The sequence below is a fragment of the Centrocercus urophasianus genome, unplaced genomic scaffold (assembly GCF_019232065.1).
Source record: "Centrocercus urophasianus isolate 14NV4802_14NV808 unplaced genomic scaffold, USGS_Curo_1.0 seq_10, whole genome shotgun sequence".
In the NCBI taxonomy this organism is placed as follows: Eukaryota; Metazoa; Chordata; class Aves; order Galliformes; family Phasianidae; genus Centrocercus; species Centrocercus urophasianus.
The window spans coordinates 63,446,044-63,463,851 of record NW_024884142.1 but is presented as its reverse complement, the minus strand read 5'-3'; the positions used below and the strand labels follow the sequence as shown (position 1 = coordinate 63,463,851).

At 36.8% G+C, this 17,808-nt stretch overlaps 1 protein-coding gene across 4 annotated transcripts in view; it reads right to left on the bottom strand.

Annotated features, from left to right (window-relative positions):
• The window catches only part of FAM120B (family with sequence similarity 120B), a 58,567-nt gene that overhangs the window by 29,814 nt on the left and 10,945 nt on the right, over positions 1-17,808 (bottom strand). For all 4 annotated transcript variants that reach the window (XM_042809414.1, XM_042809423.1, XM_042809431.1 and 1 more), the window contains exons 2-5: positions 15,433-16,478; positions 12,318-12,498; positions 6,998-7,093; positions 329-501 (exon numbers count right to left, since the gene is read on the bottom strand). In XM_042809414.1, the coding sequence (XP_042665348.1) occupies positions 329-501; positions 6,998-7,093; positions 12,318-12,498; positions 15,433-16,452 (1,470 nt within the window). In that variant the 5' untranslated portion in view covers positions 16,453-16,478. The remainder of the gene's footprint in view (positions 1-328; positions 502-6,997; positions 7,094-12,317; positions 12,499-15,432; positions 16,479-17,808) is intronic.

Sequence of the window (17,808 nt, the reverse complement as noted above, 5' to 3'; positions counted from 1 at the left end):
AAACACTAAGAAAAGCTTTAATTATCAAACAAGTCCTCAAAAGGGTGAAAAACTCCTCTATTCACACTCTCTGTTAAACTGCCCAAGAGACTTTGTCATGGACATGTGAGAGTTACGATGAACTACTAAAAAAACCATGTTTTTTAAACAGGGTGATGCATGTCAAATGGGGTAATTAAAATGCTGCAATGCATTATTATTGTATTTGATCAACTGTGCCTCCAGTAATGATTATAAGAAAAATTGCCCACAGGCCAGCAAGCAAGTTTACTAGTCAATCACACCTATAAGAGCTGGCAGCCGAAGAAACAGTAACTGTCCCAGTTACCTGCAGCATAAGGTAGGTCAGCAAGCAGCAGAATGCTGCAACAGGTGCTTCTAGAGCCTGGAGCTCTTCCATTGCATCCTGAAGGTGAAAGCATGCCAGAAATGTACTGTATCGTTGCTTTTCCACGTCAGGTCCTTTGGCAAACCACAGCGTTTTCAAATTAGGTGTTCCACCTACAAAAGAAATCCATTATTTTATCTTAACAGCAACAAGATAAAATATGCATTCCAAATTACAATTTGAAAGGAAACAACTAATCTGCTTTTGGCACTTGCAAGGACCATAGAGTGACAGTAACAGTAATTTGACAAAACCCGTTTTTTTTTGAAAAAAAAAAAAACAAAAAAAACCACCAAATATTTAAGGCTTTTAATTCAAACAAATTGTATTGAAAGGTTAGCTACAAGAAAGAAGGGGACAGACTCTTCAGCAGGGTCTGTTGTGATAAAACAGGGGGAAATGGTTTTTGGCTTAAAAGAGGGCAGATTTAGGTTAGATTTAAGGACAAAGTATTTTACAGTGAGGGTGGTGAGGCACTGGATCAGGTTGCCCAGAGATGTGATGGATGCCCTGTCTTTGGAGACTTTCAAGGTAAGGTTGGATCTGGCCCTGGACAACCTGATGCAGCTGTGCATGTCCCTGCTCACTGCAGGCGAGTTGGACCAGATGGCCTTTAAATGTCCCTTCCAACTCTAAGGGTTCTATGATTCTATCAATATAGTAACATTTAAGAAGAGTGGACTGAATTCAACTGTTACAGAACACAGACAACCTTGAGACATTTACCCTTTGCAAGAATAAAGGATGGCTTAAAGTTTGTCCTTTCCCCTACTCCCCAAGAGCATTAGGTGAGATCAGTTTCATCATAAAACAGTGATTCAGTGGGATATGACAGTGTCTCTTTCTTTTCTCTCCTAGTGACAGTGCACTGGACTCCCTCGAGGTATGCCAGAATCTCCTTTCTCCTAACCACCTTAAGGAACAAACTGGCTACTTATGCCATTTTGCTGGCAAAGCTAGACATTGCACTCAACAGAACGCTGTGCTGGCATAATTACTCTGCGGTAAGATCACTAGCAAGTTTGGGGAAAAATTAATAAAAATAAAAAAATCAAGGCTATCTGGCACTCTGTAGTCCCTAGGCAGACGTACAAAACATTGCAGCAAACACATAGAAAAGAACAGTCACTGGTGATGTATAATATATCTCTCCAGGCTTTCCTATAGTTCCTTTCACCATAATGTCTAAATCTTTAATATTTACTCCCTGTTACCATCTCCCAACTTGTGACGCATTATCCAATGTAATATTTGTTCCCTATTTAAATTACATTTAAGCCATTATCTAAATAAACACTAATGCACATGAAATAACAGAACAGCTAAGTGGCTATGCCTAAGAAGCCCAATTACTGACTGATTCCTACCATAAAGCACTGCTGCTTCTGTAGATAAATAAAAGAGGTGTAAATTTTAAATGTGGGCCAATTAAGCTGCATTTGGTAACACTTTTATTTTTTTTTTTTTTTTTTTTGAGATGTGCAGCTGCTGTAGTCCAGTTAGGAACACTTGGTGATAATAAATTATTAAAGTGACAAGGTGCTGAATTTATACAGATGATGTTTATTTAGCCAAGAAAGCTCATTAACCAAATGGTACTAATTCTACAGAGAAGGTGGAAGTAGAAAGTTCTTAGTATTTGCTTTCTTCATCTCCCCAGTGTACGTCTGTTTTACTGTTTAAGACCAAATTTCTCATCCAATTTTTTAACTACGTAAAGAACTACCACTGTACAAACCGTAAGTTTCTAATCTTTGTGGGACAAAACGTACATAAAACAAAAAACAAACAATAAAACACAACAACAATAACTTGATTAGGGTTAGAAAGGTAGATTAGAGATATCACAAACATTGGTGGTGAGAGGACACGTATGGACAGCATGATACAGCTGGTTTAGATAGTGGTAACTGTTGCTTTAAGAAAATAAAAGATAGCAGAGTGAATTCCAGGAAGAAATGCAAAGATTACATGCGTAAGAACAAAACAAAGCCAACTTTTCCTACCAAGGCTAAATTAATGTAAGCTGCGAGACTATTTTTACTCAGGTAAGCCCAAAAAGTTTTGGCGGCTTCTGCTTTCCCAAAGGTTCACGTTCAGCTGCATGAGGAGAAACTCCAAGAATCAGTTCCCTTTCTGACTGTACTTTTTAAAAACGAATTGCATCCAAGGGCATACCTAATAATAGAAATTTTTCTTTCTTCAGAGCAAAACCATGAACTACATCAATAATCAAGGCTACATATCTATACTGAGAGAGCTCAACAAAAAATTTGAGACATTTCTTCCATAAACAGTCCCTTATACTTTAAGAAGTGAAATTGACTTGCGCCTGGGAAAAAGAGGTACCGATGAATTATGAGTTATTTACTCTGGGAAAGAAAACTTGACACTATCTCCTTTTGGCACATACCGCCAAAGGCACTATTTTTTTGAAAGAGTCTCAATGCATTCTACAAATAATTAAATTCCATGTCATAATCAAGAGAGAGCCATTTATTAACCCTTAAATGAAAGATAAGTAAAGCAAACAAATACACTGGAGTTTAATGATTTCCTCAGGACCACGTGTACAGTCAACAGACCTAAGATTCATACAAAGTAGATCCCCAAAACAGATTTCTGCTCTAGTTTAGATCTTACAGTGTATTTGCAGCAACTGGAAAACTCTCCTGAAAGAGAAAGCTACTTGGACAAGAATGAGAAGTATTTTGCTTTTTTAACACATCTAAATATTTACTAAACTAACTTTGAAAAAACAACGACCACAAGTGAGTAACAAAAGGGAGAGAAATAGAGCAAAACGTGCTCAAAAATACAACTGATACATCTTTACTGTAAAGATTAGTCATGAGAAAGGTATTTATCCTATTTGGGTCATAGAAATCATAAGGTCCCATGAACTACAGAACGAGACTTGATCTGCATACGCTTACGGTTATTCTCAATATACACAAGACTGTGTGAAAACAGTATTCAGTAGCATATAAACTGTAGTCCTTGGGCACTCTCAGAAAGGGAAGATCACAAAAAACTCCATGGGGGTGAAATGGTAGTATTTGCATGAATACAAATACGGTCAAAAAATAGGTGAGAGAAAAATAATTTGCTATTTTTTTCCCCCTTTTCCCTTCATAAATTTAAACACGCTGTCATCATGAAAAATATTTCATTTGTTTGAACTTCAATAACTGATTTATGAAGACACATTGCCTGCAAAATGCATTAACATTATGGGATCACTGAACACTGGACTTACACAAAGGTGACTCTCACCTTCTTACCAACTTAAATTATATCATCATTCTGTATATGGACACAAATGTATGATATGAAACTGTTTACATCAGTTTGAAGTAGTGACTGTTGACATTTCACTTTAGAACACCAGCAACAAAACAGCAATATTTCATTGTTTTACACGCTCATGTAAAAACTAAACAACACAAATAAGATTATAAAAATATACTGGACAATGCTCGGTATACAGGAGTGCTCAATCTTAACATATGATCAACCTTGGCCAATTCTAAAGATGCTAGAAACCCAAATGACACTTAAAACTGACAATTAAAGAAGCATTCAGGAATCAGTATCAGAAAAAAGTACTTGGAATATGAGCATATTCATGGCATATTCCTGCAAGATAAAATGATTAGAAGACTGAAAGTATATCCAGACTCCTTCAGGATAAAGAAGTCTACATACACAACAAGCTACAATATCCCATATGTTTCCAGGAATAAAATGAAATGTGAAATCTGTACATGTCCAGTAAAGATTTTAAAACTTCGTTCCATAACAAATCGTATAGACGTCAAATGGATGTTCACACATTATGTATGTTAAACAGTAATTTCTTAGATCATAGATCTTCTAATGAAATTCATTTCTCAGACACATGTTTTAAAATCACTTTAAATAATGCTCTGTTGGTGTGTGGGAAACATTGCAATCACACTCATTCAGCTGAAAGGAAACATTCCAGAAGGGAGAAAGAGAAATAGAAAGAGAACAAGCAGAAATGCTAATTCAGAAGATTCTCCCAAGAAAAATGCATATAAATAATAAACACTTTAGTTTAAACACATTTTAAACTATCACTTTACAACCATTAGGATTCAATGTTTCATTAAAAAAAAAAAAGCAATATATCACCAGCAAGCTTTTCATATTCAAGGCAGTTCTGCTGTTTTACACACAAAAATCCATGCATTGGTAGAAACACTTTTTTTTTAAAAAAAGATCAATGTGAAATCTATAATTTTTAATGAAGCACAATTCAAAATTCATACTAAATATTCTTTCTTTTTTATCCCAAATCAAATACAAGAGCCAAGATTTCCCATATATTCTCAGTACACTTCTAAAGTAGTTACTGTGATGCTATTCTTTTTTCCCCCAAAAAATTAAACAAAGAACTTCCTCAGACTGATTGCACCTGTGATTTCTCAAATAGTTCCTCCTAAGGTTTCTTGTCTTTTTTTGAGTAACCTGATCTTGATTGACAGCTTTGAACTCTTAACTTCCCTTAAAAACTTCTTTAAATGTAGCTCTAAATGTGATCCCTGTCTGAAAAATGTGATGCGCTGTAGAGAACCTTATTTGGTGAATTAGAAAGACGTGCTGTGGAAAATAAAAGATGCATGAGCGAATGTAAGGCATACAAATATGGACTGCAAAAATTTTAGAAAAATATTTGTTCGCTGAAGGAATGACAACAGAGCACTAAAAATAAACACTAGAAGTCCTCCACCCCCTTTTTAATAGTCTGCTAGAACAGCCTTTCATTACTGAGTTAGTGAAGATTATGTCTCCAAAGATAATGTTTTTACAAACTCCTGATATGCAGCTGCTGTACACAAACAAACTCAAAGTAATTTGAAATTTTATTTACTGTCAACATGAAGGTGGGTTCTGTGCATGATATGTTTGCAGAGCAGTAGAATCAGAGTACATTCCTCCCAAGAAAGGAAGAAGGTACTATATTACCTAGGAAGGAACATTTCACAACAATAAATACCATAATATTTACCATGCAATCAGAGAGTAACTATATAGAAATCATTTATACTTCTTTGAGTTTGTTTGTTTTACAATTGCATGTTCTCACACCATTATACACTGAAATAAAACAGTTCTACAGGACAGGCAAATCAGCTTTTACCCTGCCTATTCATATCCATCTGGAAAATTTCACGATGATTTTATGCCATCATCAAGTCAATTAGATAATCGTTCTGCTAATAACATATTGGAGCTACTGCACAGTGAAATTATCGTATATCAAATGAAGGGCTTGTTTGCACTTTGTTTATATAACTCAATTCTTTCCAAACATGTCCTTTCAAAAGGATTTTGAACAGGCTGCTATCTAAAGATCAGCTGTCGTTCCATCAATCTTGAATTTGAAGACTGTTCTAAGGTATTACCAGCTTTAATAATGAAGACAAACATACAATCCTAGGATATTTTAAGAGACATTTTACTGTAACATCTAAAGCAATCCCTAAAAACAGCAACAAAAAAGGCAGCGTGCTCCAACTTGATGTGTATATTCACAAAAAAGCAGTGAAAGGATTTAAACCAGATCAGAAAGAGGACTGCTATGCAAAGCTCTGAATACTGAAAGAAGCGTTAGAAATTACTCTAAAAAATACATTAGCTGATCATTTTTCTTAACAAGATATCAAAGGTATATCAATGGAAATAATGTTTTTCCTATAAAGACCACAAATCCTCTGAGCTCCTGGATCCACGTACTACTGGTTGAAGAGAAAGAGAGCTATAACTGTGAGAATAAAGATAGAGTGGTTGCAAGCACAGTAGCATGGTCAAATTAACGATTAGAACAATTTTCCCTCTCAAAAACAAACAAACCAAAAGAACCAAAAATGATATAGTACTGTTTACTTCCTATTCTAGACTTATATATAGTGTTAGTATATATATAGAGAGAGTATATAGAGTATAGCATGATACAGTTTAGTGATAAAGAGATGAGTGCCCAATCTTTTAATTAAAGTATCCTTCCCCATGAACACATCTCTCATAATAATGATTTCACGAAGAGCGCTCAAGAATACATATTTTACCAAAGGAAAGATGGTATGAACATACAAAACACTCAGTACTTAAGACAGTGAAAGACACCACACAAAAACAGGTAGCCCCACTGCACTTCTGCTGAAAACTGGGTTCTCTTTTCTGAGTTCAGGTGGTCTAAAATTGCCATATTCTCCACCAGTCTCATTAACTCATTCTCTCAGCTCCACAGGAGAATTTTAATTACAGCCCCGCACACTACTTATCGTGGCCTCAGAGCAGTATTTAAAACATTTAAGGAATTGTTTGCATTTTAGAATAAATGTCTGAATTAGCACTGGGTTCCACAAGACACAATAATAAGATATAGCTCAAAGCTGAATCCTCTTATAATTACACAGGGCAAATGGAAGCAATTATAGGCATACAGCATTTTTAGTTTAGCTCCCAGATTTCCACAACCACTTTGGATATCATGTCTGATGATGTCTTCGGATGTCTGATGTCTTCTAACCTGATTTCAGTGATGTCACTATTTCAGATTTAAACACTATTTCATCCTACCTGGAATAGAGGGCTGCACAGGTTGTATCAGGTCTGGCTCCTGTAGAGGATTTCCACAATAGACAAACCACTCTTTTACCACAGGACAGGCTCCATCTAAAAATAGACAGAATTGGGTGAGTAATAGAAGTGCAAGTACTGACAATTGTATAAAATAAAGAGTGGTGGTAAGGATTCTATGTAATAGAAAGTATTTCATAATGACATGTTTTTTCAGCTTCTTTAAAAACAAACTAAGCAAGAAAAATTAATTTTACTATCTTTATGACAAACTATCAGGACAAGTGAGAGTTTTTATTATGCACAATAAATGCGGTGTTTTGACTTGGGAATTGCAGTCAGAAATACAGATGAAAAAGTCAGTGAAAAACATTCTACAACATCTTTCATCCAATTTTAGGCCCTCCTATTCTAAGGCAGTTCAGGCAGCTGTGGAGGCATTTGGTGTAGCTTAGGGACCTGCATGAGCTACCTCAACCTCACAGGGCCACATATGCAGCCAGTCCTCAACACGGTTCTCTTCTCAACTTGACCTGATGTTTCCCATGCCTGTAAAGATAAAATTTTATAGGAGGCTTTAACTATCTATTTGAAAGCTCACAGCAGTGGAGTCACACCACAGCAAGATGCAGAGCTTTTAGATGCCATTGTTCCCAATCTTTATCTGGTATAAAAAGATGATTTATGTCTAATAGCTCAAGTGGCTTGTTAGCCCTCAAACCCCAACCGTACCTCACCATCCCATGTAAAGACTAAGGTGTTTCTTTACTTAAAAAGTTTCTCTACTTTTAAGCAACACACTCTCTACCCCATACCGACTTGTAAAGTTGAGCTCACATTTAAAATCCAAGGGAAGCTGTTTCCTGACCTTGTCCATAGTTTCATGCAGAAAATGACTGCTGGCATAAAATCCCTCAGATATGGTGCTAGTCTCAGGGATATGGAAGAAGAAAAGAACATGACAAAACATTTTACTGCCCTGCTTCTTCTTTCTTCCTTAACCGTGGACCTACAGTGCAAGCTCCCAATAAACTGAAGAGTTGGCAGCTTGAATTGCAAAGGACAGGCCTACATCTGTGCTTAGGATGCTTCATTGTTTGAAAATTGCTGATACAAAGAATACAATGAAAAATTCCTTCAGTAGGGAAAACAAATACATTAAACTGAGTATTCCAGTACATGAATAGTTTCACATCTTGATTACAAATTACTACCTATGACAATGTTATTTCATTAAGAAAAGCTTCAAATTTAATATCCCAAAGTCACTTTCACAAAGCATTCTGTTTTAAGGGTTATTAAGTAAATTACTCTGATTTATTCAATACATTCAGCTTGTTCAAACTCCCAGGTTTCTTAAGGAAGCAAGGCTTATACAATTAAGATGCCTGTCTTTTAATTAATTGATGGATCCAAAGGTCTTTTCCACCTCAAGATGGAAGAGTACAAAAGATTTCAACCGTATGAAATTGCAAAACATTTCACGAAGACAGTGACTTGGCAGACAAGAGGATCCTATCAGGGCACCAACTGAAAGAAAGGCAGGGAAGTGAAGTTACCTTTTCCACCTCAAATCAAGATGGCAAATAGCTATGGAAGAAATAGAGCTGAATAAAAAGACAGACAGGATCTGTGGAGAGCAACAGACAATAAGGGACATACTTGAGAACACAATATATTGCATGATGGAATGCTGTGGATGTGAGAAGTTAAGAGAAGTTAAGAGGACAGCAGGAACATGGAAATACAAAACTTTGCTGAGGGAAGCTGGGGGAGCCACAAAGCTCCACAACTCACAAAACATCAAAATGTCACTTGATTCCAAATGCTAGTGAAATACTATTTGTACATCACCCATTGAGCTCAAGTACAGTAAAAACAGAAAATAGTGGCAAACTTACAGTATCATCTTTTTAATCTATGCAGCTTCACATCAGCTCAGTGCTTTTCATTGCTATAATCCTTAGTAACAGAAATATATGACTGCTCTCATAAGATGCCAAATAAATACAGCTAAAACCCAAGTCATGCAAATTCACATCACATTAACCTAGCAAGAACAAAATACAGGTTTGATTAATAAATGCCAAACCTCCTGGCATGGAATTGTTGCTAGGGGAAAATTAAAAAGAAAAGGTTTAACTTTTCAAATTTTTCCCCCCAACAATGCATATACAGAATATCACCAACAGCAGCTCCTCTGCTTAAATAGGTTCTGAATGAACCATGAAAAGTCTGCCTAGCAGGTAAAAAAAAAAAAAATTAGTTATGTGCAAAACACCAAAATTAGAGACTGCTGGAAATTCTGTGCTCCTCTACACCTGCAACAACAGCCCTACTGAGCTATCCCTGGTGGTAACTGGCAAAAATTCTCCTAATGGCCTGTTTTTGACAGTGTCAAAGGCATGGTCAGTCTTGGCTGCTAATCTTAGAACTGGGAGTGATGCCAGGACTTCCAGGAGCTGGCCACGTGTTCAGGCCACATTACATAACCTTGCAACTGGTGCAGGTATTTCCATGAACTGAGCTCGTGCCAAAACCTGTCGGCTTTGTTCTGAATTCTTTGTGCACAAAAGAGCTTGGCTGTACTACTTACTGTTGTTTTTCCCTCCTCTGTAATTTTTTCTAATAGTACAATTGTTCTAAGAGCAACGCTAGAAGTTGTCAGCTTATGTATCACTATAAACAATACTCAACCCAATGATGAGAAGAAGCTCTAATAGTATTAATTATATATATTTTTTAAAAAGATAGGCAACAAATGGTGTATTGTCAAGATCACCATCAATCTCCTGTTTATTTTCACTGAGTCAAAATAAGGCTCTGATTCTGGCAACATTTCAGAGAGTAAAAGTGCTCACTATACACCAAATTACAGTCAAAGTCATAGCTCCATGAGCAATTCTTCCAGCACACTTGCTCACATTTTCAGGTAAGAGCTGATTCATTCATTCCTACTCCCTGTCATTCCTTCACCATAACTGTTCGTGACTACAGAGCTGGACAGGGAAACAGAACCAGGTTAGTTACTCAACTGCAAGAAAGTAAGAGGGGAAAAAGTGATTATTTTCAGTTTCTCAATGTAGGTCACCATGTAGCATCACAAACAGCTGCACCAGCACAACTGTCAGGTTGCAAAGGGACTGAAATGAGTGGCTGTGCAAGAGAATTCAGCTGGCACTGCTTATTACGCTATGGCTTCAGGCAAAGTGGCATACTCTATGCAAGTGATTTCAAAGGATATGATACACAGCTCCTGTTGATTCTTGGGTATCTTAGGCTACTTAAAAACCTCAACTTAAACATTCAAAACTTACAAGAGCTTCTTGTTTCAAGGTAGACAAAGCAGTTTAAATAATTTTCACCTGTTCTTAAATAAAACTGCAATCACTGCTTTTGCAAAATATTGGCTGCTGTTATCTCTATTTTAAACAGTAAATAAGCAGATTTGTGAACTGCAGAGAGGCCAGTATCCAAACTGCAAAATGGAACATCATGTAGTTAGCCAACTTGGTTTTGGGTGAACTACAGTGGCAGTTTTTCATGATGGCAGCAGACTCCATGTGCACTAACTTAATTGGTTGATTCCTTCCAGTAAGCTCTTATTTTAATGCTAATTCAAAGTAATTCTACATCATATGACAATCTGCATACAACGTAGTTTACATCTTCCCCTTCTACCTCTCACTGAATTACAAAAAATAATTGACTTTATCTGAGTAAAACTGGTAAAGAATTCTGCTTTGTGGAGAACGCTACTGCCTTGTAGCTTTGGAAGGAAATTCATTAAAAAGTAACATGGACATTTACTTATAAATCTCTATAGAGACTAATCAATGGTCTACACTTTTGCTCTGGAAGCAAATATACACTGGAATAAAATACCAACCAATGAAATACTGGAAAGCAACACAGTTATAGCAGCTAGTAAATACATGCACGAAATTAATAAATGCAGATTTAATATGGGACCCATGCAGATACACTCCTTGTATCTTTTTGGAAAGGTAAGGACTGGGGGTGTTCAGCTTAATCTACTGCAGAATTTTTTTTCTGGAATTTGAAGCATGAACTGAGAGCAAGTAATACGTGTTATCTGTGGTTTTATTTTAAAAAATAGAATTCTTTTAAAATAAAATCTCCTTCATGTCCAAATTTCATATTCATTAGAATTCCAAATTAATGTTTCTGCATTTCAATTCTGATCTACTTCATCTGAGTACTACAAAAAACTAACACAGATGCAAATCTGCCCACTACCCTGCCATCTTGCAGCAACAATTGTTAATTGGAAGTTTTGGGTCGGGGTGTTTCTGAAAACATCAATGAACATCCTGCTGCGTAGAGGAATAAACAAAACCCAACCAAGTTATAATTGTCTACAAAATTTAGAGGCAGTAGGCCGAAAAATGAAAGATGACAGATGTGCATGGCTACTGCTGAGCTTTTTGTTATTCTCTCTAAAGGACTGTGTAAACTCTGACTCAGTTTTTCCAATTTTTTTTTCCTATTATGGTGACTTCAAACTCCAGTTGGTGAAGGAAGTCAGGTACTTAATATATAAGGCTTTGCTTTGAATTTCGAATATTAAGTAGATAGTTTTGCACTTTCATTAATAAAAATGTAAAGTGATTAGCAACATATTAAAAAGAATAAAACTGCAATGCAGTTAACTTTCAAGTCACTGCCTAAAAGCCACTGAGAGCATAAATAATTCTGTGTCTTAAAGTAGAATAAAAGCACAGATACACCCACTGCAGAATCTACTTATACCGCTGGATAAATAAATCTCACTTTCTTCCACATTCATAAAAGCACTAATAATCACCAGCATGACTACTTGTGTTTGTATTACTGCAATAAATACATTTGCCTATCAAATGTTCTTAAAATTGCAAACTTAAAGTCAACAGAAGGTAAAATGGCAACAGTGCATTACTGTTTCGCAGAATAATATTACAGCTGAAGCTAATTCACTAGGAGCTATACTTTCTAAAGCAAAATAAGGCTTCATACCCTCTCAAACTCTTAAAATGGCCTAAACGTCACAGTTTTGCTCAATCTTTTGATCATTAACAACTTCCATAACTTCTCATTTAAGAAAATATTTTTAAAAACATCTCTTTAAAAGCACTGAAATTTAGCAACATGCAGAAAAACAATTTGTGAAGTTTTTTTTTTGTTGGTTCCTCACAAAGTACATTTCAGCTGCCCAGCTTTTATCCTAAATGCCATGCTGAATTAGCCAATGAAACAATGAATTCAAGATTTCAGATTTTAAAGTGCGCTTGAATAGTAGCGTGAGGAGCCTCAACCTTACCTCCTTCTGATTCCAACAAGACAGAATAAATATGCTGACGAGCAGGGCGATAGATGAGTGCCTGTCCAGGAATCTCTGTATCACAATCATCTTCCAAAGAGTTGCTGCACTCAAGCTCTCCATTACTCAGGATATTGAAGATTGCATAATTTTCAGATTGGATGTGATGTTCTTTAGCTAACTGTTCAAAGAAAGAAGGCGTTATCTTCAAAAGTAAGAACAATCAAACAGAAAAAAATAAATGCATTCATTACTGGAAGACACAGTACTTTATCAGGAGAAGTAGACAGAATGTTTGGGAGGGAACAAGAACTTATTAAAAAAGAAGTACAGTATATTTTCAGACACGTATCATTTTGTGGATAGGGATTGTCAGGGAACTCATCATTGCCCTTCTCTTTAGTCTCTCCCTGAATTCTGAAAATTGGTAGTTGTTTCTCCGTGACATCTTCTAAAGTGTAATCATTTCTAGAATTAATTCTGAATGCAGATGTAGAAAAATGAACTGCCCTCCATTAGTCACTCATCTTTCCCTCTCAAAAAAGGGTATGTGCACTTAAAGGAAAAAAAAAAAAAAAAAAAAGTGAAATCATGACAAAACCCAACCTTTTTATTCTATTTCAAGATGAACTACACCAGACTCTTCCAAGAGTAGTTGAGTTTGTGTAGTTTACACAGAGGTGAATCTGGAACACTTAAACTCACCACAGTTTTTTACCTTGCAATTTTACTTATTACCTTGCAATAGTTTTTCTCCCAGGTTAAGAAATAGTCTGCTGCAGTGAGGAAAACAAGGTCTCCAGACTTGCTGAGAAGCAGAATCACAGCAGTGCCCAGACTGCAGGTTAACTACACACTGAGTACAGACACGTCTGTACCTAGAGAGCACCAACAGGGACTGCTGGTCTAGAACATCTTACATGGAAAAGCAACGGAGTTGCTCTCAGGCACCTAACCAGACTGGGCAAGGGCAGAACCAGCCATACTTGGTACTTCACAACCTCAAACCAAAGTGTAGGGGCGCTCAAACAGTTGAATGAGACCTATTATTTCCATGGGATACCAGTAGTAGACTCTCTTGGATCCATACTGAATGGTGAGAGGCACTGAAGTTTCTCTGCTCAGCATTCCCTACGTGTCATGTTATCTATGTGACTGGGGTTGTGCACACACACAACTCTCTCAGCCTCTTTCACTGCAAATTGCCGGATCAGAGAAACTCACTGTATCCACAGAATTCCAGCGTCTGCCAGAATGGGAACTCAGGAGTTCAAAGCTGCAGTCAAGCTTTGCTCATTATGGATCAAAACTAACTCAACTGAAATGTCATACTTTCCAAAGAACTGCACACATGAGCACAAAATGAACAGTAGGCTTCTGTACAATCAACAGAGCATTTTCTTATAACAATATCCTTATGGTTACCCTGGAAGAAATGCAGTCTCCCAAATCTGCTTTTACATATAGCAAAACCAAACCCGAGGGAAGAGGTAACAAGAGGTTATGTCCTTGAACTTGGAACTGGGCTGAACATGCCAGTTATGTGCATTTTATATAATGTGCAGGGCAAATGGAATTATTTTGAAGATTCTAAAATATGAAACAAAGCACACACACAACATACGAATATCTAAACACCTGTAGAAAAGCAGAAGTCTAGTTAACATGTCTTCAATTTTGACTGTAATTTCCTTGGCTCAGTGACTGGCTTAACATAGGATTTATGCAGCAACAGTGAGGCGTTCTTCAATGAAGCTTCTAAACATTAATATTTTCATACAGTAGTATGCACAATGCACAGTGCTAGAGAATTGCAACCCTTAAAATGAAAGATCAAGAAATAATGACCTCTTGTCATAAATACCACATGATATGTTCTCTTAAGGAGTAAGGATATTACTACTATTGTCCTGGCTGTAATCCAACATAGATGATTACATTCTACCTAATTTTTCCATGCACTTCAAACAGAAACAGTATTTTTCAAAATTTAATTAGGATGTAGTGATGTTTTTTTTTTTTTCAATGGTGTCTTCTATTTAACTAGTACAGTGAAAAATTACATGTATTGTATTTGTGTGTGGTTAACATCAAACCCAGATGCCTACAGTTTAGCTGAAATGAGCATTGCATAGGTTTTAATTTAACTTTTAAGTGCTTTCTGAAAAGGAAAATGTACATTGTAGGATTACATGACAGTAATATAAGGAGGAAACAGAAAAACAGCTGTAAAGGAAACTTGGTAACACATAGACAAAAAAAATATCTCTCTTTAAAGCCCCTATGTATCTAACAAAACAGAGAGTAACAGTAATTCTATCATCCCCTTTAGACTTTTTTTTTTTAATTAAACTTCAATACATTCTCTTAATTGCTGTGCATTTGCACTTATACTCTAAACTTACTACTGTTGTACAGACTCAGATGCAATGTAGCCCAGTTGGTGTAAAGATCAGTGCACGTGTTGGCAGCAGTTTTCTACTAGCCAGGCAGGCAACCCTAATTAATATATCCAATCTGCAGATGGTACCTCTTCACAACCCAACACCAGTGCATCTCTGCCCATGCAGGAAGCCATATGTGAAACTTCTTCACGCAGACCTGCCCTTTAAGAATTAACAGGCCTCTGCTTTTGGTTCATCCATGCATTATGTATCTGAACAGTAATGAGCGTGGTCCTAAAATCATGAAATATAGATTTATTGGAAGCTTTTCCAACACCTCCATGAAAGCAATTTCAACTTCTGCATTCTTAGCACAGCTCCCCTTTGGTACTTTGCCTGTGCCAGGCACAACCAAGCAGACCGTTAACCAGCTGTATCTGACCTGCAGCTTCTCAAAGCAAAAAGCAAGTTACTCCATTGTACAATACTTGGAAAGCACATCTCTTTGCCCAGCTGTGGGCCCATACATGTGCTGCTTCCCATTATTTGACCTGTCTGATACTTCAAAAAGAGAGAAACAACTTAATTAAAATGTGCTGCATCTGCCTTGAGTATGTAACTCTTCTAATCATGGCTCTAATTTAAATACATAGGATCAGCATACTCAGTACCAGCTTTCACTAAGTAGTCACGACAATTAAATGCCCATTAAGCTTTAGAAGCCAAAGTACCTGAAAGATTTCCTTATCTCGACACATGGGTGTTTCTTCTTGACCTGAGAACATTTTGAAATTTCTTGCATCAGGAGGAATCCATGGAGACTGCTGCCCTGGCAAAAGATAGGACTCCATTCCTCTGTGAAGTAATGTCTTGTCTGATCCCAGAGGTAGCATATCTTCCAAGTGTTTCAGGCTGCTGTACATGCACGGAATTTTGGAGATATATTTTGCTACAGCTAGAATTATGCTTGTTCTTCTGTTGTAGCTCTTATTCCTGGAGGGACAGATGACTAAACATTTATGCCAGAAGCCTTCCAGCATGTTTTCTGGAACAACATCATTGCCAAGCAAACAAGCAAAGAGAGGAAGGTGCATCATATTAAGACCTAGCGCACGGCAAAGATCTTCTCTGGAGTACATAACAGTGACTAGTCTGTCCAAGCAGAGCTTCTCAATGGAAAAATAGGGAGATGTATTATAGATGAGGTAGTCACTATCTTGCCCAAGAATTCCCATGCAGTTATGCTGCAAACCATATGCAGCCACCTCAAAATCTGCCTCTTGCAATGTGCACACTGTTTTTTGACCAAGTGACTTTAGAGCAAACCGTGTAAAAGTAGGCAAAGCTGAGGGAAGAACGAACATTCCTCTCCCCGGCTGTTTCCTGTGAGTCTTGATAAACTGAAATAGGTTGGCTATTTCCTTGTTATTCTGCTGCCTCCGTTTGATCCACTCATCTCTCTTTTTCTCTTCCACCACTCCATCAAAGTAAAACACCAACTCGATGCCAGCTGCTTTAAAAGTTTCGATGAAATCCTCTAAAACAGTAAGGTACTCTCGCCACTGGCCACCACACACCCAGGATTCTGGTGTGTACCAGTGTCGAACACAACTCATGGCATCTACTACAATAACAGGCGTGACATCTGGATGATCGACGCGGTGTTTTTCTGCCATCTCTTTCAGATCTACCATTCTGCATGCGTCAGGGCAAACTCTCGCCACAAATCCCTGTAAACCTTTAATGCCCATGGTTGATTTCTGAAGCTCACCGCAGTCTGAAAGGAAAAAAATAAAAACACCATTCCAAAATGCAGTTTTGAGAAATGCTACAGTTGAAAAAACAGCTCAGAAATTGAACAGAATTTTTCTGCTTTTGCTAATAGCTTGCTCTTTTATCCTGGCCTTTAAAGTGTCACATCCAGTTTTCTTCCCATCACCAACTGACTATATAGCCCATTTGTTTTGCTTTCCATCCCTGCTTTTTTTTTTTTTTTTTGTATGAGTAAAAACTGTAATTATCAACATGTTCTCAGAAGTATGACTTCAAAAATTTCAGAAGAACACTCTTAAATATAAAAAGTATACACTTCTAGAAAAAAAAAAAAATATAGATGCAATTAAAAGCCTTACAGCATCTCACCTGGCAGTGTGCAACACATGAATTAATGACTTGATTTTCATACTAAAAATACATTAACATCTTGTATACAGATGAAAAAAAATACTGAATAATTTCAGAAATTGCTCCTGTACCTTCACTGCTCAAATTAGTCACCTGCTGTCAGCGTTTACAGGCAGTACTCCATCAATGTGGCACCAGTTGCAACACCTTGACATTATCAGTATTGCCAGTTTGCTTTGGATTTACTTTCCGATTCATTTCACCATGCTGTCATTTGGAGACGTAATATTAAGTTTTAAGACACATTAAAGAACTACAGACTTACCTACCCTCAGTAAATCTACAAATCTCACTGTCACCGATAGTGAAGTTAATTTATTTTATTAAATGAGATCTCTAACATGCACAGCAATTTTGAGTCAACCTATTTTCAAAGACACATACACAAGCACTGGCTAGAAACTAAATAATTAAAACTGGAATAAGTCTATTTTCTATTTGCAAACGGACGAAAGAATGAAGCACAGTCTCCAACTTCTGTGGCAGAACTTTATTTGGAATGCTAAATGAACCAACGTATATCTTCCATAAAAAGAGTCGCAGGATAAAATTAGAACCATTGATGACCTCCACTTCGTTTCCAGAAATCTCATGGCATATTATTAGTTTGGCACAGCTTTGACATTAGATATGCTTTTTATCACAATGCTATTTTAAAGGACTTTGCAATGAAAACTGGAAGAAACAAGTTGATTTTGTCATTGAGCTTCGCTTTGTTCTCTATTCTCAAAAAAAAAATCTGTTTTGCTTTTATGCTGATTTTACCTAAAAGTTGAATGCCTCTTCCGTTAGTGAAGATATTCACTATGTTTTAATTAATCAGCTACAATTTTTGTTTTGTTTTTCACGCCGCTCTGACAATTCAGTTACAGGTTGTCTTCAGAGCATTACATCGCTACATAGGAACAGCTGCCCAGGGAAGC